Below are 26790 nucleotides of genomic sequence, written 5' to 3'. Positions count from 1 at the left end.
AGAGAGGCTGTGGATGCCCCGTCCATCCCTGGAGGTGTTCAAGGCCAGGTTGGATGGGGCCCTGGGCAGCCTGGGCTGGTATTCCATGTGGAGGTTGGTGGCCCTGCCTGTGGTGGGGGGTTGGAGCTTCATGATCCTTGAGGTCCCTTCCAACCCGGGCCATTGTGTGATCCTTAGTGGTCAAAAGAGTGCTAAATTGGGTGTGCTAGGGACAGTCTTCTTTGGAGAAAAAACCAAAACTAAGCAAGACATGGCTACAAAAAGATACGTCTTTAGTATGTTTAAATCACCGTATTGTCAGCAGGAGTCCCTTGGAGCCTAGTTCAGATGGAATTGTTGTTTCATATATTTATGCTCTTCCAGCTGGTAGATTTAGGAGCACCAGGTCCCCGTGGAGTGCTGGCCACCGAGCCTTCGTTAGCAGCAGGCTCGTTCCTGCACCTCTTGTCTTCCTAGCAGTGGTCGGGTATCTCTGCAGGTTGGTTTTGGTCCCTTGTTTGTGGATAGGTTAATTACTGCTGTTGCAGAATTATTCCCTATTGTAAGTTAGGAGCCAGAGGGACTGGTTCCTTTTGCTTAACTCCTATTTTTTTCATGCTTTTTTCCCCCCAGCTGTTACACTGTTTAGCTTAACTACTGTTACTAGATTTTGCAATTGGCAAATGGCAGGAGGAGGATTTTCTCAGGCACTGGCATGGAATGAAGGCGGTTTTTGGAGCTGAGGTGTTTAAAAAAGTAGAAGGAGCAGCACAATTTTATTTGGCAGCAATTAGGAAACGCTTCCTACAAATTAAAAACCACAAGTTGTTCGCTGTCGGGAGGAGGGCGTGAAGGGCTGCGCCTGGTTTGTTTGGGGTTTGTCTCAACTAAAGGCATTTCAAAGGGGTGAATAAAATCCAGATGTTTAATTGTAAGATGCAAACAAGTGTTTGCATATGTATGGACTTGCATGCATTTCTGCTTGACCCTTTGCATAAAAGGACACGATCAGCACCTGCCTGTACCTCCCGTGGGACGTCCTCCCCGCGCCTCTGTCCTTCTCCAGCAGTGCTATCCATCAGTAGTCAGATAGCTGAGGATGAAAGGGTTTGTGTTTATGCTGAAGTGGTGCTGTAGGATGGCAGGTCAGTGAGCCCTCCCTGTGCGTAGGGCAGCTGGATGGTGATCTGCATCCCAGAGGCGTTTTGTAGCACAGTAACTGCGTTATGTGAGTATCTTATTTTGTTAACCATGCATCGAATGGTTGCAGTGTAAAAGCTGAAGTCCTGCAATCATAAAGTTACAGAATGGATGGGTTGGAAGGGACCTTAAAGCCACCCCTGCCGTGGGCTGGGTGCCCCCCTGCTCAGGCTGCCCAGGGCCCATCCAGAGCCTCAGGCACCTCCAGGGATGGGGCACCCACAGCCGTGGGCAGTGCCAGGGCCTCGCTGTCCTCTGAGTGAAGACTTTCCCCTTAACATCTGAGCTATGTCTCCCCTCTTTTAGTTCAAAACTCTTCTCCCTTGTCCTATCACTTTCTGCTCATGTGAAAAGGTGCTCTCCTCCTGTTTGTAAGTTCCCTTTAGTACTGCAAAGCCACAGTGAGGTCTCCCTGGAGCCTTCTTCTCTCCAGGCTGAACACCCTCAGCCCTCAGCCTGTCTCCATAGGAGAGGTGCTCCAACCTCTGAGTATCTTCATGCCCTCCTCTGGACCCACTCCAGCAGCCCCACATCTCTGTGTGCTGGGCCCAGGCCTGGACACAGCACTGCAGGTGGGGCCTCACAAGGGCAGAGCAGAGGAGGGCATTCCCTTCCATGCCCTCCGTTGGTGCAGCCCAGGGTGCAGTTGGCATTCTGGGCTGCAAGCACACACTGCTGGCTCACATGCAGCTCCTCATCCACCAGAACCCCCCAGTCCTTCTCAGCAGTGCAGCTCTCAGTGTTCTCCTGGTCTGTATACATAGCTGGGACTGCTGTGACCCAAATGTGGCACCTTGCCACTGGCCTTGTTGAAGCTCACGAGGTTCCCATGGGCCCACTTCTCGAGCCTGTCCAGGTCCCTCTGGCTGTGTCCCTTCTTTCTGTCATGTTACTGCTCAGCTCGGCGTCTTCGTGGAATCCTAGAATGGCCTGGGTTGCAAAGGAGCACAATGCTCATCGAGTTCCAACCCCCTGCTATGTGCAGGGTCGCCAACCAGCAGCCCAGGCTGCCCAGAGCCACATCCAGCCTGGCCTTGAATGCCTGCAGGGATGGGGCATCCACAGCCTCCTTGGGCAACCTGTTCAGTGCGTCACCACCCTCTGGGGGAAAAACTTCCTCCTCATCTCCAACCTAAACCTCCCCTGTCTCAGTTTCAAACCATTCCCCTTTGTCCTATCTCTATTCACTCTTGTAAACAGCCATTCCCCTTCTGTTTATACACTCCCTTCAAGTACTGGAAGGCCCCAATGAGGTCTCCCCACGGCCTTCTCTTCTCCAAGCAAACTGCTGTAGGTGCTCTCATTCCCACTGTCTGTTGTTGCTGCTGAGCACCGGTCCCAAGATGGCCCTCTGGGAGGACACCCAGCTCAGCACCAGCCTCCACCTGGACATGGACCCACTGCCCACGGCCTTCTGGCTGCCACCATCCAACCACTTCCTTATCCACAGAGCAGCCCACCCTTCAAGTGCATCTCCCTCTGATATAGTGATAAAACTGTGGTGTGGGACCATATCTGAAGCCTCGCAGAAGCGCAGGTAGATGACATCAGCTGCCCTTTGTCCACTGACGCCATCACTCCATCATAGAAAGCCACCAGATGGGTCAGGGTCAATTGCAAGAGGATTGTTTATTAAGCTCTGTTTTGCTTAAGAGCCTACTTCACACTGTTCCTCTATCAGCGCTTACTGCAGTTTGATTTGAGGAAGATCAGCCCTCTGGAAAGCGCTGTCCCCCCACCTCTTCTGGGGGAGTTGGTGGTGTGCTTTTATCTGGGATGGCTCTTCAGGTCTTGAAACCTTTGTGCTTCTTTCTAACAGTTACACGTGGAATATGGGAATATTGATGCTGTTAAATAAGAGCGTCTCAGGCCTTTAAGCTCCTACATCTGGTTCCCTTCTTCCTTGGGAGTGTGACAGTAAATCATCCCGACCGAGGGATTAAAAATGCCTTTGGAGCAGATGTTGTCTATTTTTAATGGGCAGCGTTGCCTTCAGAAGAGACGAGATAAAAAGGAACAAAAACCCAACCTAAAGAGAGACGTTTGCCCAATTCGGTTTGAATTCCTCCCTTTTCAGCACGGTGGTGCGAGGCAAACCCAGGGCTGCTTTCCCTGCTGGTATATTATTCCCATCACACAGTGCATGGAGACACTGACAAGTGCTGGCAAGGCAATAGTAAATACTTAACTTCAATGTACTGATTACTTCTCTTTCTTCCAAATGTATACGTTGTGTTCCTCAGTTACACAGCCCTGCAGAGCTTTGTGTCCTCTGATCTGATACTGCCGTGTTGTTACGAGGTGAGGATAACATAAATCATGGCTGAGCTGCAGTCAGTCGCTGTGGGAATAGAGGAGTGTGCAGTTTCTGTCATGAGCAGTTTGCAGTCTCAGCATACGATCTCTGAAGCGTAGTAAGTTCAGGAGTGTTATTAGCTTACCTACAGGGGTAGTGGTGGCGTTTTTAAACTAGAGGTCTTGTTCTTACATGTCTTGTTCTTACCGAGTGCTGCGGTTGACACAGTGGGAAGAAGGGATGCCATTCTGAGGGACCTCAACGGACTCGAAAGGTGGGCCTGGGAGGATCTCATGAGGCTCAGCAGAGCAAAGTGCAAGGTTTGGCTCTTGGGTCGCAGGAATCCCAGGCAGATATACAGACTGAAAGGAGCAGTTCTTGTGAGCAGCCCTGCAGAGAAGGACCTGGGGGTTCTGGTGGACAAAAAACTTAACATGAGCCATTGGTGTGCTCCTGCAGCTCAGAAAGCAAATGATATCCTGGGCTCCATCAGAAGAGGGGTGGCAGTAGGGCAGGGAGGTGGTTGTCCCTCTCTACTCTGCCCTCATGAGGCCTCATCTGGAGTACTGTGTCCAGGTCTGGGGCCCCCAGTACAGGAAAGACGGGGAGGTGTTGGAGAGGGTGCAGAGGAGGCCACAAAGATGGTCAGAGGGCTGCAGCACCTCCCCTACAAAGACAGGCTGAGGGAGCTGGGCTTGTTCAGCCTGGAGAAGAGAAGGCTGTGGGGTGACCTCACTGCAGCCTTCCAGGACCTAAAGGGAGCCTATAAAGAAGAGGGGAGTCAACTCTTTGAAAGGGGAGATAACATCAGGACAAGTGGAAATGGTTTGAAGTTGAAGGAGGGAAGATTTCAGTTGGATGTCAGGGGAAGTTCTTTACTCTGAGAGTGGTGAGGTGCTGAACAGCTGCCCAGAGAGGCTGTGGATGCCCCGTCCATCCCTGGAGGTGTTCAAGGCCAGGTTGGATGGGGCCCTGGGCAGCCTGGGCTGGTATTACATGTGGAGGTTGGTGGCCCTGCCTGTGGTGGGGGGTTGGAGCTTCATGATCCTTGAGGTCCCTTCCAACCTGGGCCATTGTGTGATTCTGTGATCACTGAGTTCTGTTTCCTTAAAGTGCTGTCATTTGGAATGTAATGAGAGAGGTGGGATATTGTGTGGTCTTGAAGAAATAAGGAAGTGTGTCTTTGGTGGTATCTGCTGTGCAGGGACTCGATAGGCACGTCCTGGGTTTGGTTGTTTTTCGGGCTTTGTTTATTTTCTGAGCAGTATCTTGTTTTGCACGTGTGCTTTCTGTGGAACAACTGGAGCCTTCTGAACGTGTTTTTACTACCAAAATATGTGTGTTACGTAAAGGTCTATTGAGACAGTGCAGCCAAACCGCTGGGTTGTCCCAGTGGTGCAGGTTAGAAGGAAGCCTCTTGCAGTCCTGACTCTTTTTCTCTCAGCTTGTTGCTGTTGCAGGTACAGCACTTGGGCCCTTGGTTTTACACCAAGGTGGTGCAGCTGGTGTCATTTCAAGTGCAAGGCTTCAGGGAGCGTGGCCTCAACCAGGAGACAGAGAGCCAGCCAGGAAAGCAGACGGGACTGCAGTACTTAGGTTTGTGTTCACTGTGAAACTGAGATCTCTTTGGAGCTGGAGGAGGGCTGAGTGCTCTCTGCTTGTCCTCCCGATTTTTAGGTACTCATGCACTCCTCATAAAGCTGAGGGAAATACAGCATGAGCTGTGCAGACATGAACTGAAGTCATTTTCGTGGTGGCACTGACCTGTGTTATTAAAACATGTGGTCTGAAGCAGCAAACAGGCGTTTTGCATCTTCTCACCTCTTGCAGCTCTTGTTCTTGGTGTTTCTGTGGGGCATCTCAGAGGGTTCCTTCTCTGGAAAGCATGATTGCAGCTCGTTTCCTAGTTGGTTACTACTGTTGGAGCAGTGCTCTTTGGAGAGGAGCGAGGCAGGACCTTAACTTGGCACTTCCCGGTGTTCCATTGTTTTGTGGATTCAGCTCTCCTGTTGAGGAAGAACGTGAAAAGTTCCTGTATTATTGAAAACCTGCGGGCTTAAGTAAGTGTTTTCATGGAGTGGCTTTGGCTTTCTGGTGGCTGCTTTTTTCTTCCAGTAGTACCCCATCATGCAGACGCTTCAGCTGCAGAGCAGGGCTGCCAGTGCAGAATCCAACCCTTGCAGTTACGTGGGAGCATCTGTCCTGGGGTGCAGCACGAGGGCCCACACGTTTGGCTGTGCTCTCAGCACCCTGCCTGGTGCCTTGGTTACACACTCCAATACAACCAGCCCTGCTCCCACATTTACAGCAACTGAATGCTTTGTTTGTCTTGTTCTTGAAACCACATGCAGAATGTGAGTGCAGGTATGTGAGATCACTATTTTGAGGTGATTAACATATAATTTGTCTGGGGAGAGGTAGGGAATTTCCCCGGATTGCGTTATTTATGAGTATGTTGGCTATAGTTTAAGACCTAGTGAGTGCTTTCTTGACTGAGGCTGTCAGGGAGAGCTGAGTGTATAGATTAACTCTGGACGATGGCTTTTCTGCTTTTGTAGGGTAAGGTGGTGGTTTGGCTTCAAATGATTTGTAGTGGGAGAGCAATTTGGGGCCAGGTGAGTTGCTGCAGCCATCTAGCTTGTGAGGGTGTGTGCTGCAGCTGCCTGCTGCAGGTTGTGTGCTCCAGCTTAGCCTTGGAAATGGAAGCAGCAATTCACCTCCACGAAGTGAGAGAAATGCATTATCCTGCTGGGCATTAAAGGGAAGTGCTCCTTTGCTTGTGTCGCACCATGCTTGCCAGTTGGGAGGCTTGTATTCTGATACATGCTTTTCCATAGGTCTCCCACGCTACGGTATGCATTTGATACCTCCCATTCTCATGCCTCAGATGGAGTTTCATGCTCTAATTAGTTTTCTGCTTCTCAGGCATCTCCAAGAATTGTTCCAGCCCCTGTCCATGTCGTGGCTTTTCATTGCCACAAGTTGAAGAGCACCTTAATTCCGTGCCCTGCCAGTCTGTTCAGTTCTCTTTTCCTGGTTTTCCTGCAGTGTGTTCGGGTTCCTCTGTTCACAGGTCACCCAGTACTCATTAGCAGGGTTAGGAATAATTGCGTGCTGCTCGTTCTGTGAGCAAATAACTGTGGAATTACAGCAGTGACTTTCTATGCATCTTCAGCAGAAATCTGCCTTGGCTTGATATTTCCGCGCAGCCATAAAGGGTAAACAGTTTTCAGTTGAAAAGAAGTGCCAAAAAGGACTAATTTTTACAAATTCTTTGGGACAGGTTCAGCAACAGGTTCACCCCAACCTTTCGGCAAAGGAAGATTCCCTCTACTACATTGAGGAGTTGATACTTCAGCTGCTAAACAAGCTATGCATCGCCCAGCCACGCACAGTCCAAGATGTAGAGGTAAGATGAGCTACTGCAAAAACAAGTGCTTGATCCCAGAATCACCGGGAGGAACAAAGGGATTCTGAGCAGTGCAGCTTGAAGTCGAAGCAAGGTGAATCTGAAGAGCAGAGCTTAGTAATGCTGTTTTTCTAAACAATTAAACAGTTTCATAAAGCAAGTTTAATTGGAAATTAATTTTCTTATATCATGTATCAGAATAGAAATGGTGGGAATTTTTGCTTTCAGCCTTGTTTTTAAAAATGCAGAGTATTTTGGTGGATTTTCTGCTGCTTGAATACATCTGGGCTTAAGAGAGAAAGGATATTGTAATTTTTTTTTCCCACTCTTTGACATTAATATGCAGGAAAAAAAAATGATGTAATGAAAGGTTGTGAGCTGAGGGGATGGAGTTGTGTGTTCCTGGAACTCACTGAGGCTCGTGTAATATTGCAGCTGTCTGCTTTTGTGTCATCGGTTAAAACTAAGAGCTTTCATGGTGTGTACAGTGTAGAGGTAGAAAGTGCTCTCGTGTAGCTGTGATCCATTATAGCTTTGCAGAGTATTAATTTTGCATCAGTCTGCGTGTCGAGGATTTTCAGCCTCAAGCAAAATGAAGTCCTCATCCCCTGTGCTATACGTTCCTCATGGAAATAAACATTTGCAAAATTATTGCCTGAGGAGCTCTAGATCCTTACTAGAGGCAATAATAGCCCTTTACTCAACATTGACTCGATTCATTAATATTGGTTTATGATTTATGTATTTCATAATACTGATGCATAAAGATTATAGTATGACTAAATAAAACTTAATAGTCCCCTAATGGCTCTCAGGGTTGTTACTGCTTTGAGTCTGCATTAGATGTGAAGCTGAGAAGTTCTGTGTTCTTTCTCCAGCTGTCAGAGATCAAACCCTTCAGCAGGCAGGACAACTGGAGAGGGCACTGATTGCTTTATACACTGACTCCATCGTTTTCTGCTTCTGAGTTAAGAGATGATTGAGTACACTGTGTGCATCTGAGTTAACTTTTTGTTAGGTAAATGTGTGCTCCACAAATTGCTGTGTGCAGGAGTGCTCCCAGCCCTGTGAGGAAACTGGCAGCTCTCTGAGCTGTGGTTATGGATATCGCAGCAGATGCTAAATCCTGTGTGTTGTGTTTTAAACATACCTGGCATTCTAAAGCTGTGAATAATAAGACATTGTTACACTTGACACTGTAACCATTCTTTAATATAAAAACACAGCTCTGTCTAAATAGTGGTAAAATATTCCCCAAGACCTTACTGTTCGATAGGTCAGTAAATTCAGGCCCTTTCAGAGCAGGGAGTGTAGACTGGAGTGTTTTGTTATGGCTTGGTGGTGAGATTGCTGACCAGCAGGCATCTGAGAGCTGCAGGTGAAGGCTCCTGGCTCTGCTCCTCTGCTGTTTTAAGCTGTTAAGAGACGATGTGAGAGCTACAATCTCTAAAGTTTATCATGCAGCTATTTACATAACAGCCTGGAGTTAAGGGAACTGCTTGTGCACAATACCAAACCTAAGTATTTGCAAGGTGGAGATCAAAAAGCCCACATTTACAAACATTTTATTAATAGTAAAAGCCCTTCAAATGTTCCCCAACAAAACACTGGCAAAATCCTGGTGCAGGTGATACATGACTTGTCGAAGGACATCCAAATTCCACGTTGTACCTGTTTACATATGCTTTCCTGGTAGCTTTTCAAGGGAAGCTCACTTCAGTGAGGGCAGCCTGCAGTGTCGGGCTGCTGCCCAGGAAAGGTTGCAGTGTGTTCACCTGGCACAGACAGCTGGCACAGGGAGCTGCCTGTTGGATGATGCAGATGCTAGAAAGCTGCCTCTAGAAAGACCTTAGGCCTCCTCTTCCATTTCAGAGTCTGTGCAGCAGTACAGCAGTGAGCTGTGCAACAGCTTTTGGGGTGTAAAATCAGATAATCTGCTGCAAACAGGATGCAGTTACAGCATCCTGGAAAACAACTCGTTTGTCTTTTGTGTTTGTTATACACTGGATATTTAGCTTAGAGAAAATCTGTTTTTCCAGCGTCCCTTAAGAGGCAGCTATCAGAGTTTGGATTAGACTAATTCTTCCAGCAGTCCACTCCCAACTCATAGGGGCTGCTGCTGCTGCAGGAAGCCTGGAGAGCTTGTAGAGAGCAGGATGGGGGTTTTGAGTGTGTTAGCATGGGATTGCTAACGTGTGGGACTGCAGCCCAAAGCAGTTGGTTCTCTTATGGAGAGGTCATCCCACCTGTTCCTATGCAGGTGGGGAAATGTGAATCTATATAAAACCTATATAAAAATGGTATGAAATTACACAGTGCAGCAGGGAAGGTGCTCCTGTGCAGGCTAGTGGAGCACAAAGTGCCATAGACGACCTTCTTCATCAGCTGCAGCTCTGCTGACAGACAGGCTTGGGTTGGAAGGGTCCTCAAGGATGATGAAGCTCCAACCCCCGCACCACAGGCAGGGCCACCACATTTAATACCAGGCCAAGACTACCCAGGGCCACATCCAACCTGGCCTTGGACACCTCCAGGGACAGGGCACAGCTGGAAGATCTGTGCTTGCTTTTCATTTCTGCCCTAAACTTCACCTGATACAGTACAAGTTGCATCCTTTTATGACATAGGAACAATAACAACTTGTTTTTTTCATTTAGGTTGTGAGCTGGTGAGTACTTCCTGATGTTTACATTTTGATCTCAACTGCAGTTTCTTGCAGTTCATGTGATCTGAAGATCATAGAGCAGGAGCTGTTGTAGGAGATGGGAAGTTCCTCGTGCTTGAGGCAGGAAGGTTGGTTGGGGGTTACTGAGCACAGCTGAATTGGGTGGGAAGGAGATCATAGTAAAACGTATTGCAAACACTGCGGAGGAGGATAATTAGCCCTACTGCAGGGGAAGTAATTTGTTGTTTTGTTTTTTAAACTTCTCTTTGATTAATGTGGTTAATGTAAGCGTGTCTGTGTTTGGACAGGAGCGCGTTCAGAAGACGTTTCCTCATCCCATAGACAAATGGGCCATTGCCGACGCACAGTCTGCTATAGAGAAAAGGAAAAGAAGAAACCCTCTCCTGCTGCCCGTGGACAAAATACACCCCTTATTGAAGGTACTTAACGCAACAGTTGATGACTGCTGCTTCTGCACACCACACACCCCAGCTGTACTGCTGCCCTCCAGCATTACATTTAAAGTAGTTCTTTAATTAGTGTAGAATTAGGTAGGTTTCTCATATTGCCAGAAAGAGTAAATAGTCATCACGGAACAGGACAAATACATTGTAGTGTGTAATAAATCTACATTCCCGAATTCATCTAATGTGTTACTCTGCTTTGAAATATGACTAGTTTGTTTGGCTTTTACTTACGTTCAAAACTAACTCAAATACCTTACTCACTTTAGTAGCTCTGTTTTGGTGGTTTTATTTGTTTCAAAACGCTGCAGAAACCAAAATAGGAGAGAACAAGTAGATCCTGTTCCCTGTATACTGTAGACTAAGATGTGTATCACTGTCCTTTCAGTTAGTGTTAAATATCACTGATACTTTCGTTTTAAAATCTGTAGATCTGCAGTGATGTCACAAAAGAGCAGATACAGACATTATTGTTGCTGTGAGCAGTGCGGCCATCTCTGTTTTCAGATGTCAGTTATAACAGATGTAGAGCTTCTTACTTGCAGTCAAGATTTCGTGCCACATAGTATCTATTCATACTGTGCCCATGGAGATCTTTTTTTTTAATGATGAAACAGCACTCTGATTTTCTTAGGCCAGCGTTGAAACACTTTCAGGTCTGTGCTGAATCAGTAGATTGATGCTGATTCAAACATTGTGCTTTTTTGGTATTTCTTTTTCTGTTTTTGTTTCTGGTTCGTAGCCTAAAAGATGTTTCTTTCTAGTGGTGCACGTGCCAGAGTTTCCAGCTGCATTGAGAAAACGTGATTTGGGCATAAGCAGAAACCAAAGCACTTTTCAAGCACAGCTCCTGTTCTCTGACACACGGTGTCTCAGTTTGTGACAGTTAATGAGATGGGAAGAGAAGTTAGGAAAGATAACAGCATTTTGTAAGACCTCTCGACAACACTGACTTCCTTTTGTGAAATCTGTGTTAGAAGTGTGTGGCTGTAGGTACAGAGCCTGTTTGGTTTTTTATCAGAAGTTACATCCAGTATCAAAGTTCCTCCAGTCAGGATACAGCAAGTAGCACAAGGAAGTATTTGCAAACATTTGCTTTGAGGCTGTTGGTCAAATTTCCTTTTGATATCCTTTGCCCTTGCTATCGTATTGCTGTAAATTATCAACGCAGACGAGATCAATGTTGGTAGGAAGCCAGATGTGTTAATGTCATTCCAAATGAGTTTTTGGAATAAATAGCATTTTTCCTCTTCTTTTTAATTTGTAGGAGGTCCTAGGTTACAAAGTAGATTACCACGTCTCTCTGTATATTGTGGCTGTCTTAGAATACATCTCAGCTGACATTTTAAAGCTGGCTGGAAACTACGTTTTCAATATACGACACTTTGAGATCTCCCAGCAGGACATTAAAGTATCTATGTGTGCTGATAAGGTAAGGAGGGGCACTGAAATAGTCTTCTGGACGGGCATATTTTTTTAGAGGGTATGTCTGAAGTGACATAAGAGGGGGGTCTCACTGAAATGCAGAAGCATTGCTCTTTATTTGTGCCAGAACTGTCACAGTAGAGATTTCACCTTAACTTGAGCCCGTTTTGGATCAGTAGTACTTCTTATAAATAAATATAAGGACAGAAAAAGTCATCTTCTGTTTCTCAGCTGTTACTGTCCTCGTGATGTCACTTAGTCATGACAGCTATTTCCTTCTGTATAATACAGAAAAGATCTTCAGTTTTCCATTTTCATTAATATGAGAAACATTCTTGTTGAATTTTATCTTTCACAGGAGGGTTTTGTCCAAACCTAGGCAATATGCCTTGGTTTCAGAGTTGGTTCTGCATGAATTGTAACTTGTTTTCTAGGTTGTACTAACTTATAAAGGGAAAAACGGCTTTGGCAACTGTTCCAGCCTTCTGCTGCTGCCAAAGTTTAAATATTACTCCCTTGTGAAAGTGATCACAGAATGTATTGTATTAAAAACTCAAAGGATTTCTCTGAACACATTGAAGTAGCTGAGCTTGAGCCAAGTGTTAGAATCAGGCTTGCAAGTAATTTTTTTTTAACATTTCTTTGCTAGGTTTTGATGGATATGTTTGATCAGGATGACATTGGCTTGGTTTCTCTCTGTGAAGACGAACCTTCTTCTTCTGGGGAGCTCAATTATTATGACCTAGTGAGAAATGAAATTGCAGAAGAAAGGCAGTATCTCCGGGAGCTGAATCTGATAATAAAAGTATTTCGGGAAGCTTTCCTCTCTAACAGAAAGTTGTTCACACCTAACGTAAGTCCTTTAGTGGGTTACTGATATGTAATGCTAGTTTCTCCGTTAGTAGCTGTAACATACCAATTTTACATGAACCACATTGGAGGTAAAATATGATTTATTGTATGTCAGCACATAACAACTGGTGACTGTATGTGAAATAGAAGGAGGAAATTGCCACCAATAGTATGCAGAGTGCTGTTCTCAGAGTGAACCTTAATGGATGAGATTCCTGGTCGGATGCCAGAGATAGCTGATGCCTCCTGGTCATGTAGGTAATAGTTACACTTCTGCTTAACACAGAAATTGTCTACCTATGTGTACGGGGAATGCAGATGGATACTTGAATCAACATTTGAAGTCTACTCCAGGGCATCCTTTCTGTGGAAACTGCAAGTAAAACTGCCCTTGGCTCCAGATTCACTAACATGTGGCTGACTGTAAAGGAAATCTCTATGGTCTCTAATGGTTGAACTTGATAATTGACTGAAATGATATTTGTGACAAATTGTTTGTTCAGGATGCTAGTTCTAAATGACAAGCACAGCTCATGTAACTGAAGTAGTAGTAATGAGAAACGGGTGAATCCTTTCATGGGAGGGAGGAGAAGGGGACCAGGGCAGCAAAGCCTGAACTGGGACTCCTAGATGGTTCCAGAAGGTTATAAGAACTGGCAGCAGCAGGCATTCCCATTGCTGCTGAGTGTGGAGGTCCCTCAGTAGCTGATAGGACATTTATGCAGATATGGGGATGGAATTCAAATGAGAAACCTAGAAGGAGAGGGGAGTGATGATTTGGAGCTGAGGAACCGTCTTTTGTTACTGGGGAATGGGTGTGAAAGACAGGGAAAGATTGCTTTTTTCCCTGAAGAGCTTGCCGTGGTGTAGAGCTAGCAGGAGGTCAGATTTAGCTGCACGGTTAGGATAAGAACAGAGCAAAGTTTTGAGAAGTATGTTTCAGAGGGGTCACAAGAAGAAATGCAAGTTGTTGTGTAGTTGGGTGTGTTTGTGGGGTGTGAATTTGGAGTCTAAAAGTAGGATTGGGAAAAGGAAACAGCCAGCTCCTCTGTACCCAGGTAGTATTTTGCTGTTGTAGCCAAGTAACTGCTTTAGTTTTACCTGTGGTTTTGAGGCTCTGACCTTGGAGCAACTTTAAATTGCCTCCTTCCTGTTGTGTTCCGAGAGAAGAACCAACAGGGGAAAACAGCAGCTGCAAATTGTGGCTGAGATGGACATTTTTGTCCAAAGCACTGAACAGACTGTACCAGGACTGCTGCTGCTCCTGGGAAGGATGATGTGCTTTCTTTTGCTGAGGTGAGAATTGTGCAAAGCTGGATGTGCCCAGAGAAGCCTGCAGGCTGGGGAGGCCATGTAATTTAACTTTCTTCCTATCTCCTCTCCACTTCCCTCTTGGTTCAGACTTCTTGAAAAAGGCTCTGGTATTTACAGAAGCAAGATAAATGACTCTGAACACCACTAAGATACATTTTGTGTTTGCAGGATATTGATGTGGTATTCAGCAACATTTCAGACATTCACGAGTTGACAGTGAAGCTTTTGGGATTGATTGAGGATACTGTTGAAATGACTGATGAGAGCAGTCCTCATCCTCTGGCTGGCAGCTGCTTTGAGGATCTTGCTGAGGTAAAGATTTGGTTTTGTTTTGCTTTTAATGTTTTTGTTTGGGGATTTGATAGATTTTTTTTTTAATCCCATAGTTTTTTTTTAAGTAAACATTTGGTCACTACTCAAATATCTCCAATAAATGCATGAGTAGTGGTTCTTTTAATTAGTTCAGAATAAAGGCCTTCCCTAGCTGTTCTTTAATAGGTAAGCTAAATGTGCTTTCTACCTGTCACAGAAACTGTATCAAGCAGGTAAGCACAAAACTGAAATCTTACTTTGGAGTGGGAATTAATTGTTACAGTTCTGTAGGGATGTGGATTTGAAAAGCCTTTATCTGGGATTGCTTACTAGAAGGTGGTGGGACATTGATTTCTGTATGCTTTGGTGTCAGGCCCAGTGCTACCCAGACACTGTAGCATTTGAACACAGCTCTGTGAGATGAGTGACTTGAATTCCTCAGACAAATATTTTGGGATGAGGTGTTCTGGCCTGAAAGAGAGAAAGATGAACCACATAGCGAATGGCAAGTTAATGGTTTTATATTAAAAGTACTGTGCTTAAGTAAACCAAAACCTTCTCCATTTCACTGGATTATGTGTTAATAAGCTCGGAGTATGTCTTAAGTAAATTAATTATGTTTTAAGTTTTGAAATCAGAGGAGTGCGTGAACCCACCGGTGCCTTTTGGAAAATACTTTATTGAGAGTGTGAAGAATTCGTGTCCTTCAGCCCATGTGCTGTTCACTTAGGAATGTTCCATAGAGATGAAGTTTCACTGGCTTTAGTTAGCCTCTCGTGTAATGTCACTTACGAAGTTTAGTAGAATAGGTCTTAGCTCTTGAAATGTTGAAGTCTATTTGCTTGTACAATGATAAGCATTTGAACAACAAAATGAAGTAGCTGTTCTATTGAAACTGAAAAAAGACTGAACATTTGGACAAATACAGCACAATTGTGGGGAACATGCACAACTGTTCATTGCAAAAGCTGCTCTTAGGCAGTCTGTGCTTTATGAGAAACATCTTCGTAAGTAAAAATCGGGCTTGCTTTTCATTAACTGAGAAACTTTACCAGGCAATGAAGAATGTTATCTGTCACTTACTTTTCATGCTGTTGATAAGTCTGAATGCAATAGTTCAATTAATACAGTTGTTAAGTAGATCATCTTCTGTACTGTTCATCTGATGATCTTGCATGTTATGATCATCTTTCTGTGAACATGTGTCAAAGGGATTGTTTAAGAGATTTGAAAGTGTAGTGTTTACTTGCCTATCTCATCGCCAGGCTCATTTGCTTAGTGTTGCCATTGTAAAGGTCCTTCAACTTATCTGGAAGGATAATTAAAAACAAACAGCCCTTGCAAGCTGGAATTTTCCTGCCTTGTCTGTTTTTCTGCATCAGTCCCCTGGAAGGTTTCAGCATAAATATTTTGGTGTAAGGAGGTATGGGGGAAAATAAGTTTTCCCTGGTGTGAAAGAAATGCAAAAGCATGGTGCCTAACACATGAGTGGAAATGGATGTTTGCTGATATGGTGGTAAAATTGTTTTGTTTTGTTGTGTTTTTTTTAATTGGACACTAACTTTTACAATCCTGGGTACTGCAGTTCTTTGTTATTGCCTTAGATAATCTCATGAGTGATGTTCAGTTGGTGATGGAATGTCAGGACTGAGGGCAGTGTGTCTTTCTGCCTCTTTTCAAGTGTCCCTCAGAAGGCAGCTAATAAAGCAAAGTTGTAATCAGTAGATTGTAAGTTCATTATGCTGGTATTTGCACTTTCATAAGGGATGTTTTAGGTATCCACAACGTAAAAAAAGTTGGAAACTTCTGCACTAGAGTAAAAGGGGCTGAACAGTACCAACACCAGTCCAGAACCATATGCTGTATTAAGGTAATGTAGATAGGCTTTTTGTCTTGGCTGGTATGGCAAAGAGAAACCACATGTGCGGTGTTATCTTTCCCATCTTTCATTAGGGTGTTGGCAAATAGGAGTCCCACACTGTATGCTTCTAGGTAGTGGTATGTACAAAATAACAGGCTGTGAGAGTGCATTCAGATTCAGCTCAAGAAAATCAACCTCTTCAGTTGGTGTCTCCTCATTTCTCATCAGCTGCTGCTGATCCGCCAAATCTATTTTCTTCCCCACCACAAGATAAAATCTGATGCAAATGGACAGTGATGATTAGAACTTGATGACTGTGGAGAGTGATGATAAGAATTTGCATGTGAAAAGAGAGTGCATTCTTTGCCTCTCATTTAGATACAGCTGCCCCATGAGTAAGGTAGGAAATTCCCTGAGCCCCTTGAGTGTGCGTTGCTTGAGACTTCATGTGATGTTCAGATGAGCCTTTGTGGTGCTCCCTACCCTCAAATTCTACAGCATTCATTCAGAAGAGCAGTTCTGCATTAAAGTGGAAAGAGAGATGTGCTTATTCTGGGCATTGTGCCATCAGTACAGGATAACTCCGTGATTCAGACCACTGAATCTGCAGACTCAGGAACAACTTGACAGGCTTTGGAGCAGGTGATGTATAGGCAGTCATAAATTATTCCTGCAGAGCCTCATGTGAAGTCAGGTTTTATCCCACCCTGCTGTAGTTGATGTTACAGAATCACAGCCATATAGCCCATCCAGAGTCACAATTTCTGGGCCTGAAACTCTTGATGTTGTTCTGCACAGGCTGTGAGGCGTACACAGTGGTTCTTGCAGGAGATCTTCCACCCAGATGCTGTGGGGGTTTCAACTTTATGCACACTTTTTTTGTCTTGGAATTGGTGGGACTGTACTTAAACTAGATGAAGATCCCTTGTTTTCATGCAATCTTCTGCTCAGCCTGCTCTTACTTTCCCATACTTCTCACCAGGCTTTCACAGGATCCAAATACGTGCTTTCCTACTGGTTCAACAGCTTGGCCCCTAAAGATTATTTTTAACCCTTTTAAGAGGACTTGAATCCATAGGAATCTCAGCATAGCTACTTTGTCCCACAGTGAGATACTTTCCCAGCTGTACTGCATGGCCAGAGAAAGGTGTGGAAGATGAGTGTTTACAAGTCAGTCCTTAAGCACAGCACTCTGAATTGATGGTGGTACAACAATGCCTCCTTGTGACAGTCTCCAAAGTTCACCTGAAGTGTTACATGCTACACTTCTTTCCCAGCTGTTTTTCGTTCTGGCAGGGAGGAGTTAGATAAACCATTCACTGTGAAATGTGAGTGGACTGAGAGCCAGAACTTCGCTTGTTTCCCACTGTTTCAGCAGAGCAGTTTGTGTTAGTGATAAGCATGGTAAGATCGCACACAACTTTTTCTCAGCATTCCTCAGTTAAAAAGTAGAAAAGATTTGTGAATTAATGAATATTTTCTTATTGCAAAATGGATCTTTGGAAAAATTCTACTTGTATATTTGCTTATTAACAGGATGAATGTTAGCAGCAGACATGGAAGTATCATGCATTCTTCTTGTATGTATATAATTCTTTGCCTTTGTTTAGGAACAAGCCTTTGATCCATATGAAACCTTATCCCAGGATATTCTGTCTCCACAATTTCATGAGCATTTTAATAACTTAATGGCAAAACCTGCTGTTGCTCTTTACTTCCAGGTAAGTGCAAAAGAGAGATACTGAATTGGTTTGGTTCTCATGTTTTGACGGTTTACAGTAGAGGATTACCTCTCATACCTGCCATTTGTATTTCTGCTTTGCTTTTTAACACCAAGCACAGGGATGATGGAGTGTCATTTTCATTTGCTTCCTTTCATACCCCAGGTCCTCGTGTTTAGCACTAGAACTGACAGTTTTTCTTGACCTGTTTATTCAGCAAGATCATCGGTGATTTTTTTAACCTCTGACAGCATTATGTTTCTACTAAAGACTACTGTTCAGAAGAGAGCTGAGTGTGTGTTCAGTAGTGTACTTAGAGAAGCTGTGTTCCCAGCTAAACCCATTATGGTAGCACTTAGTTTGTAGTTTGGGACCTACATCTCTGTAAGATGAGATTCCTCTCCTTCATGGTGAGTGTTTCCTCTCCAGCTCTGAGTGCTTGGTGAGATGGATCATCTCGTTTGCAAATAGAAAGCTGAAAACCCTATTTCAGATTAAATTGGAAGTTGAGTCGTTAGATGATGAATCTGGACTCCTCTCTCTTCTCAGCGTAGGAGGTGTGGGCTTTCCTGGGGATGTTCCTCAACACTTGTCCAAGCCCTGGAGTAAAAACAGATCCAGGCTCTGGGCTGTTGGACACAAAGCAGCTGTCTCTGGCAATTGCAGACCTTAAGTCTTAAACAGAGGGGAGGGGTCATTTCCAAAGTGGAGATCCAGAAATTTGGATTCTGGTCATTATTTTGGTGTGGATGGTGGCAGGGATTTCCTGTCCTTCGGAGGATATCTCCTCATCTTAGAAGCTGAAGTACTGCTGGGAATGGCAAAACGTTTCTGATGTGTTTTCTAACTCCTGAACTTGTGACGTCTCAACTTCTAAGGAAGGGGAGATACTAATAGTAATTTCCTCAAAATGTAATGATACCTCCATAGCTCTGTGGTAAATTGGGTGCAAACTGAAGCACAGAATGTGTAATTTGAAGGAGACTTAATTAGAGAGAAGTTGGTGACGTCCAGGAGTCTTGGCTGCTCTAACACTCCAGCATTTTCTTCAAGTTCTGCAGCAAACTGTGACCTGGATAAAACACATATTGGAAGTGGATATGAACACTGTCCTGCATCCTGAGATATGTCTGCAATCATGTGTGCAGCTTAACCACGGTGCATTATTTTTAGGTCTTGTCACCTTGAGCTGTTACTATTAATGGAGTGCTGCAGACAGTGCTGAAATGTAAAGGTGCTAAGGATTGCAGTATGAGGATCTTGTATATCAAAGGATGCTTATAAAAATGAGTGGTGGATGACTTGGTCCTCTAGCTGTTGCATATGATTTGCTGCTTCTGGCAGAAATGCAAACCATTCAGCTGCTCTTGTGCAGCTGTAGCACTTGTAGAGGTTGGAGGTGTTCTCAGAGCTATAGGTTTGCTGGTGAGTATGCATTAAAATCCACACTAAGCTGCTAATAGGGAAAAAAAGTGATTGCAGAGCCTGGAGGAGCATTTACAGGTTCTATTGCTTGATTTCTTAGACAAATGTTTTGGGGAACTTTACTGTCTTCCTCACTTGTAAGCACAGAGTAATGTAAATCAGAATGGACACTGAATGCATCCAACCCAACCATCTTGGTTGAAGCAGAGCTGCCTTCAGAATTCCACTGGAGTGCTCAGGGCTGTATCCTGCCCTGGTTTGAGTATTTCATTGTAAATAATCCTGTGTATTTTTCCCTTTCAGTCTACTGCTGAAGGTTTTAAAGAAGCTGTACGATATGTCCTCCCACGGCTCATGCTTATCCCAGTCTATCATTGTTTGCACTACTTTGAGTTACTGCAGGTAAGCGAAGCCACACACTTTCTTCCTGCTGAAACCTTTTCTTAATGTGGAGAATCTGAGCTTTGAAATAGGCAGTTAGATTTTTACTTGCTGCAGCTTGAAATTGAGGAATATGACGAACACCAATTTGACATCAGAGTATGTCTGAAAAGCAAATTCATGTGGAAAAATCCTCAGAGACACCTGTTGCTCCAATAAGAACATTTGAAGTAATTGTGTATTTTATTATACAAACCTTGACTGAGCGGGAGTTCAGATATTGTTAACAGTGCAATACACAAATCTTCTAATCGTTTCTTCACTTCAGTTCTGTGTTGTGTATCCCTTCTGTAAAAAACTAAGCATGATTTAGATAAGTGTGACCAGATGCTGACAGCACTGCAGCTGTATCTCAGTTGATCTTACTGGGGCTGGGAGGAGCACTTCCCTTCAACAGAGTCAGAATGATCTGTTCTTAATTTTCAACCATTTGTCCTGAGTGTTAAAGGGGAGAGATGCTGCAGGCAGGGCCGTTTTTCATGTTGTACTGCACTTTGTCTGTGATGAGAAGGAATGAAGATAAGCACTATTGTGTTCTTGTTTTCTATCACCTAAGAAACGACATTGGTGACGTACACAAGCTTTCAGGAATTCCGATTTAGTTGCTGAAAAGTTATTCCTATCGGATGTACTTTGGGGGTCTTACTGTACAAATTGTTTTTGTTGGCATCTGGCCCGCGTGAGCATTTCTGTGCACTGAGGCATTACTTCCATTAGAAGAGACTTGCATGATTTCACCACAGATGACTTCCACGTGTTTTATTCTGCTGTGCTCCAGCAAGGTGGTTCGCATCAGCAGATACTTCCCTTGGGTATAACAGCTAAAAGCCAAAAGTAACTGAGCGTGTATCTGTTTTGCTTACAAGCAAATGTTTCTGCAGCGAGTTATGAGATCAGAGGCCAGCAGTCAGCAGGAATTTAACATCTGACATCCGTAGTAATCATTCTTGAATAAGAAAAAGTGGTCTTTGCTGTAGAGAATGCAGCATCTCAAAAAATACGTGGAGCTTTTTTAAGTAGCTGAAGATTGTGTTTAAGAAAAGGTGTCTGTTGCGTTAGGAAAGTTTGTAATGCAAATAAGGGTAAGTGAATTATTAACTACATGGCATACACTTAAATGGGTGAAATAAAATATCCTGTAGCTACAGCTTGCATTTTTTTAAGAGTATCAGAAATTAGACTTTTTTTTAAGTTCTCAGTGTAAAAAGATATATAGCATTTATACAAGTCGAAGTACTCTATACTCTTTCTTTGCATTTCATAGAATTGTAGAATCCTAGAATGGCCTGGGTTGCAAAGGAGCACAATGCTCATCCAGTTCCAACCCCTGCTATGTGCAGGGTCGCCAACCAGCAGCCCAGGCTGCCCAGAGCCACATCCAGCCTGGCCTTGAATGCCTGCAGGGATGGGGCATCCACAGCCTCCTTGGGCAACCTGTTCAGTGCGTCACCACCCTCTGGGGGAAAAACTCCCTCCTCATCTCCAACCTAAACCTCCCCTGTCTCAGTTTCAAAGCATTCCCCCTTGTCCTATCACAATCCACCCTCATAAACAGTCATCTTAAATTTGAGAATTGCAGAACACAAAACAGCCACTCATCAGGAGCACATGTGTGTTATTGTTCCCCTACAAAGCAGATGGTTGCTGTGCAGCTTGTAAAAATCAGGCTAACGGTCAGATTCTCCCTGAGCTGGGCCTTATGGTTGCACTCTAATTTCATACCGATGTGCCCTAATTGCCAGCTTTAAGAAACAATGGATCTTCAATTAGCCTGACCTCCAATATAATTAATACAGGTCACTAAACTAACTGTGTTGTTTCAGTACGAAAGAACAACATTTTAAGAAGTTCAGAGACTTACCATAGACAACAGACTTTTATGGAAAGGGAAGTTGCACTGCTTTGAAAGGGAGATGTAAGCTGCAGAGCTCTCAGTGCTCACAGACCTGTGCTGCTCTGACCACCTGCAGTTTGTACTTTCAAAACCTCTCCTCACAGAAGCACAGGCTTTATGAAGTATGAAGGCTGTGGTGATGTGGATTTGCTGCTCTTGATACACACAGTGTGGTGGTACTGACAGCTGCAGAAGGGTTTTTTGTTCCTTACACTTCTTCCTATCAAGGGGTTGAAACTCGATGATCATTGTGGTCCTTTTCAACCCAAGCCATCCTATGATTCTATGATGATTCTATGAAATGCTTAGTGTACAAACTTGATAGTTTTTTCTTTCCTGACAGAAGGGTTGCTTACTATCTGTGTTTCAGACCATTGAGCAGAGAAGATGGTTCATTTTTCATAGCCTGTCGTAGCTTTTCAGTGTTACAAGAGTTCTCCATCTCCAGGGAGGCTCCTAACTCCTATTAGTATTGATGGGATCAGCTCCTGTGTGTGCACCCTTAATATTGCCTCCTAGCTTCAAAGAATGAAGACTGTCAGGTGGTACAAAAAGTAGTGTTTCTTTTAGGTGTTTTTTTATCTTTGGCATACAAAAGGATTCTCTGTGAGAGATAATTAAACAGTGTGTTTTGGTTTTTTTAACTAGGGAATTCTAATAGTGAAAATGATGGCAAACTTTTCTTGCTATCACTTCCGTTGTAGGTTTAAAATGTGTATTTATTTTGAAGATGTCCTCAGTCTACAGCAGTGATTTCTTTAAAAGCAGAGTGTTTTTACAGATAGAGAAAGCATTTATTCAACAATATTAGTATCTGTTATGAAGCACTGCTGCTTTATAACTGCTGCTCTGTTACCATTGTGTTTGACTGTAGGAACGGTGGCTGAAAGAGAACTGGTAAAAATAGAGGTGGAAAAAGAACAGAATATTGAAATAATTTCTTGGCTTCAGTAGAGAAAAGCCAAGTATGAGACTGTTGCTCCTGAAGAAAGCTTCCAAAAAATCTGTTAACGCCCCCAAAGACACTGAACTGAGATGTGATTTACAGAAATACCAGCCTGCTGTCTGCTCTTCTGCAAAACAGCAAAACTAAAATGGGTGAAAGCAGAGAGAGAGCATTGGAATGGGCTGCCCAGGGAGCCTGGAGGAGTTTGAGAAACGTGGAGATGTGGCAATTAGGGACACTGTGTAGTGGGCATGCTGGTGGTGGGTCAGCGGTTGGACTTAATGATCCTAGTGGTCTTTTCCAACCTTAATGATTCTGTGAAATGAAAATGTGAAAAGCTTGAGAATTCCTCCAAGGTGCAGAACTTTGCTTTGTGGTACAAAAGCCTGTATGTGCAGCCATTTCATGCGTATTGTAGGGTCCTCTTTACTTAAGCAGGAGGCAGAAATTTGCTTGGTATGTCTGCTCTTGGTTAGCAGCTGTAGAGAGGGCACCAGGAAATGTCCTTGAACATCTTGAGTCAGAGGGCAGGCCCTGCTGCTGTGACTCTTTACTGATGCTGATTGCTTGTTCAGGGAATGTCAGAAGACAAACCTCACCATGGATTGCTTTGCAACAGGTAATTACAGCAAAGGTTGAAGGGAGTCGCACTGAAGAATTACCTTGAAACGTGACTGGTAGTGATCAAAACCTATTGGATCTTGCAAACAGATAACAAATACATTCTGATTGTGACCTCCGTAATGGATTATCAGAGTGTTCTGTGTTTCAAACCACTGCTGAACACCTGTGAGGACAAGCACCTTAATGCTAGCAGTGTAGAGGGACGTTTATTGTTTCACTGGTCTTTCAAGCTCCAGTAATATTTTCATAAACGTCTGTCAGTACCAGAGTTCCAGGAATATCACTCCCTGAATGCAGTGGGAAGAGCTCAAGGGGTCATACAGTCTGTCCAGGTCCTGAGCAAGGTGCAAGTGCAAGATAGGAAAGTCTTTAAAATCCTGGAAATGAGCAGTTCAAATCTGTGTTTATGTCCAAGGCTTTCTTTTATTGCCTAGAGAATATATTCTGCCTTCTCATGTGACTCCCAGGCACAATATTACCCCTGATTCGTGCATGTGACTTGTTATATTGTCGTCAAGCAACACAAAGTCTATGCAGTTCTGCCTTTTGATCTTTTCCACTGTTACCTCACCACTGACACAGACAGACACAGTATGACAGACACTTCCCAGTCTGATACAGCATCACCATGGCATCCTTTCTCTAATGAATACTGCTTTTCTCTTTTCTGACAGTTATCTGTATAATAAAGTGAAAAGTTAATACTCTCAAGTTATCATTACTAGTATCTTAAATACATATACATATATTCTGATTATATTCCTAAATATATCTGATGTAAGAAGGGCCCTTTTCTCCCTTTTCCTAAAGATTTACGTGTTTTCTCTGTCTAGCAAACGTTATGCTTTTGCATCTGCTGTTTAGACAAAAAGATGCTTGATTAAAAGCAGGCATTTGGAAAAGCAGATGTTGATGGAGTGATTACACAGAGAGAGGTACACTTGAGGTAATCTGCCTGATCGTCAGGGATCTGGGCATTAACTCTGGAACTGGAGTGGGTTATTGGACGAGTGGAGGCTTTGTTTTCAATACCATCACCAACAAAAAGCAAAGTATGCCATTTGATGTTTGCTCACTGGCAAAGCTTGTTCTTTGGAAAGGGTATGCAAGGAATTGTGCTCAGGACAGGTGAGGAGGAAGAGTATTTGATCGAGCTCAGTAGCTTTTCCCACTTCTAGAATTTTGCTCTTTTCATGTCATTTTTATGTTCTTTGCATTTCTGTGCCTCATACAAAGGAGAGGAAGGGTTTCTGCAGGGATAGACATCGTTTTTTTCCCTTCCCTGTGCTGTTCCTCAGCTCACAAACCTCCTAGAAATTTTTGGCTGTGAAACTTTCATGTTTCTAGTATTCAAGATGGAGGTTGTTTGGGCATGTGCAAAAGTGAAATCATAGTAATTTAGATTACACAAAGAGAGTGGACCAATCTGGTCAAATCCTGTTCTCTCAATTACTTTTAGAGGAAGCTACATATCCTTGCTGAGGGAACATAGTGGGGAAAGGAAAAGAAGGCTTCTGCCATGCTGAGTGATTGTAAGTAAGATTTCTCTTAAAGTATGGAGGTAAAACAGAGTTGATCCAAAATTGAGTGGCATATTGTCTTGATATTGCCCAGCAATTCTGTTTGCCTGAGTTTTCTTTAAGACATTTATACTGTCTTGAACGCAAAAGGGGTTAAAAACAAAAATCTCTTATTTATATCAGTAGTGCTTTAGGAATGATGACCTTAACCAAAAAGAGGAGTTCTCTGAAAAGGCCTTTCTCAAAGCATGCTGCTGTCGGAAGTAGCTTTCGTATCTCCATACGTTTCATGTTCAAGATGTTTCAGACTAGTGGCAGAGACAGATCTAGTCTTCGTGCTGATCCCCGCCGTTTACATTTTGCTATCAGTAGCACATCCCAAACCTCAGACTTTATTTAGGATGGGAGAGTTTGCCATGCAGAGTTGATGCAGGTTAATATACTGAAGATGGCTGAATTCAGAATAGTAAGAAGAAAAACATGAATCTTGGTCATTCTGTCCTTTAAATGTGCTCTGAAGTGTTAATTGGCTTGTTGAAGTATCACATGTAGTTACGTAAAGCAGCATTTAATCCTGGACTTCTTCAAAACTCCACAACTACACAACAAAACTCTTATCAGTTGTGAAACAGCGTTGCTGAAGCGATAACAGAAAAGACGTCTCTGACAATTAGCATCAGTTCTCTGTTCTGGGTTGTTTTCCTGCACTCCCAACCTCTCTGCTTTGGTACAGGATGCTCCTGAGTATCTGATGTATTTTTTGGTTACTTGCATTGCTAGTTTTGGGAGTGCTGCTAGGCACAAGTCTTCTGTTGACTGGAAGCCATTGATTTCACTGAGCGCTGTGAAAAACACTGTAAGAATGTTTGTCAGTCTTCCTACCCCTCTGTCCTTTAGGCAAATCTGGAAGAAAAATGGTTTTTTTTTCTTTTTTTTTTTTATGTTACAGCAACTGCAGGAATGCAGTGAAGATGAGGAGGATCGGGAGTGCTTGAAACAAGCCATTACTGCTCTTCTGAATCTCCAGTGCAGCATGGAGCGCATCTACAGCAAACACTCCCCAAGACGTCGGCCTGGGTAATAAGGCACAAAGCTATGCTGGTTTTCCAATGTTGGCAGAGAAAGAAAGAAATCATGTGGAAGGCATTGTTGCTTTTTTTTCTAGTTAGTGTGTGTGTTTCCTTTTCAAGAGGTGTCTTTGTGACCGTTTCCGTTGTAAATGGAATAGCAGCCCAAAACCTTTGCAGTCTGCTTTGATAAGTAATGTCAGTATTGTATTCTTTCACTAGCCAAAGCAGTGCACGTGGCTTATTTGGAACAGTTAGGGCATTTAGGGGGAAGAAATAAGGATGTTAGTTTAGTTACTCTAGTTGGCTTTCAGTCTCTTGGGATGGAGCGTGCCTGTTGTGACTTTTTCTTTTATCCATTCAAGGGAGCCAGTCTGTCGCTTCTATAACCGGCAAATAAGAAGCAAGCACTTGGCCATCAAGAAAATGAATGAAATCCAGAAAAATATTGATGGCTGGGAAGGCAAAGATATTGGGCAGTGCTGTAATGAATTCATAATGGAAGGCACCTTGACAAAAATAGGAGCTAAACATGAACGACACATCTTTCTCTTTGATGGCTTAATGATCAGCTGTAAAACTAACCATGGCCAGTCACGGCTCCCCGGTTACAGCAACGCGGAGTATAGACTGAAGGAAAAGATAATCATGAGAAAAATACAGATTATTGATAAAGATGACACATCTGAATATAAACACGCTTTTGAACTGGTGTCTAAAGATGAAAACAGTATACTCTTTGCTGCCAAGTCTGCTGAAGAGAAGAGTAATTGGATGGCTGCTCTGATTTCCCTCCAGTATCGGAGTACACTGGATAGGATGCTCGACTCAGTGTTACTGCAAGAAGAAAATGAGCAGCCACTGAGATTGCCCAGCCCAAACGTGTACCGCTTTGTAGTAGAAGATTCTGAGGATAACATTGTTTTTGAGGACAACTTGCAAAGCAGGAATGGAATTCCCATCATCAAAGGAGGAACGGTTGTGAAATTAATCGAGAGGCTAACGTACCATATGTATGCAGGTATCCTGTACTTTTGTTACATGTGTGTTTTTGAAGACGGTGCACGGATGGGTGATGAAATCAGTCCTTTCATCTATTGTTTGCTTTTTTTTTTTGCTACATTTGGTTAAATGTAACGTGAGATTTGCAGAAGTAACCATTATCATTTATTAAACCAAGTGGCCTTGCCTGCAAAGCTTTAAAAAAGCTTTGGGCTTGCAAGACCCCTTTCCTCCCCACAACGTACCAATGATCTACTAGGAGCTGCTGATGCTTTCTGTTAAACCTTTGCTTCATTCATTTCCTGAGGCCCTCATGGCTAAAGCAGCAGGGCTGTTCCAGGTGGTGTGGAGGAGGAGAAACATTGGAGGTGAT

At 43.7% G+C, this 26790-nt stretch overlaps 1 protein-coding gene across 2 annotated transcripts in view; it reads left to right on the top strand.

The window, feature by feature from the left end:
• SOS2 (SOS Ras/Rho guanine nucleotide exchange factor 2) overlaps positions 1-26790 on the top strand; it is a 47746-nt gene that overhangs the window by 1991 nt on the left and 18965 nt on the right. For both annotated transcript variants that reach the window (XM_040701813.2, XM_015276737.4), the window contains exons 2-10: positions 6759-6884; positions 9858-9989; positions 11281-11445; positions 12088-12291; positions 13773-13916; positions 17388-17498; positions 19227-19325; positions 25298-25425; positions 25781-26436. In XM_040701813.2, the coding sequence (XP_040557747.1) occupies positions 6759-6884; positions 9858-9989; positions 11281-11445; positions 12088-12291; positions 13773-13916; positions 17388-17498; positions 19227-19325; positions 25298-25425; positions 25781-26436 (1765 nt within the window). The remainder of the gene's footprint in view (positions 1-6758; positions 6885-9857; positions 9990-11280; positions 11446-12087; positions 12292-13772; positions 13917-17387; positions 17499-19226; positions 19326-25297; positions 25426-25780; positions 26437-26790) is intronic.

Source organism: Gallus gallus, chromosome 5 (genome assembly GCF_016699485.2).
Source record: "Gallus gallus isolate bGalGal1 chromosome 5, bGalGal1.mat.broiler.GRCg7b, whole genome shotgun sequence".
NCBI classification, from domain to species: domain Eukaryota; kingdom Metazoa; phylum Chordata; class Aves; order Galliformes; family Phasianidae; genus Gallus; species Gallus gallus.
Note: the sequence above shows the minus strand (reverse complement) of the source record. Positions and strands in the feature narration are given on the sequence as shown.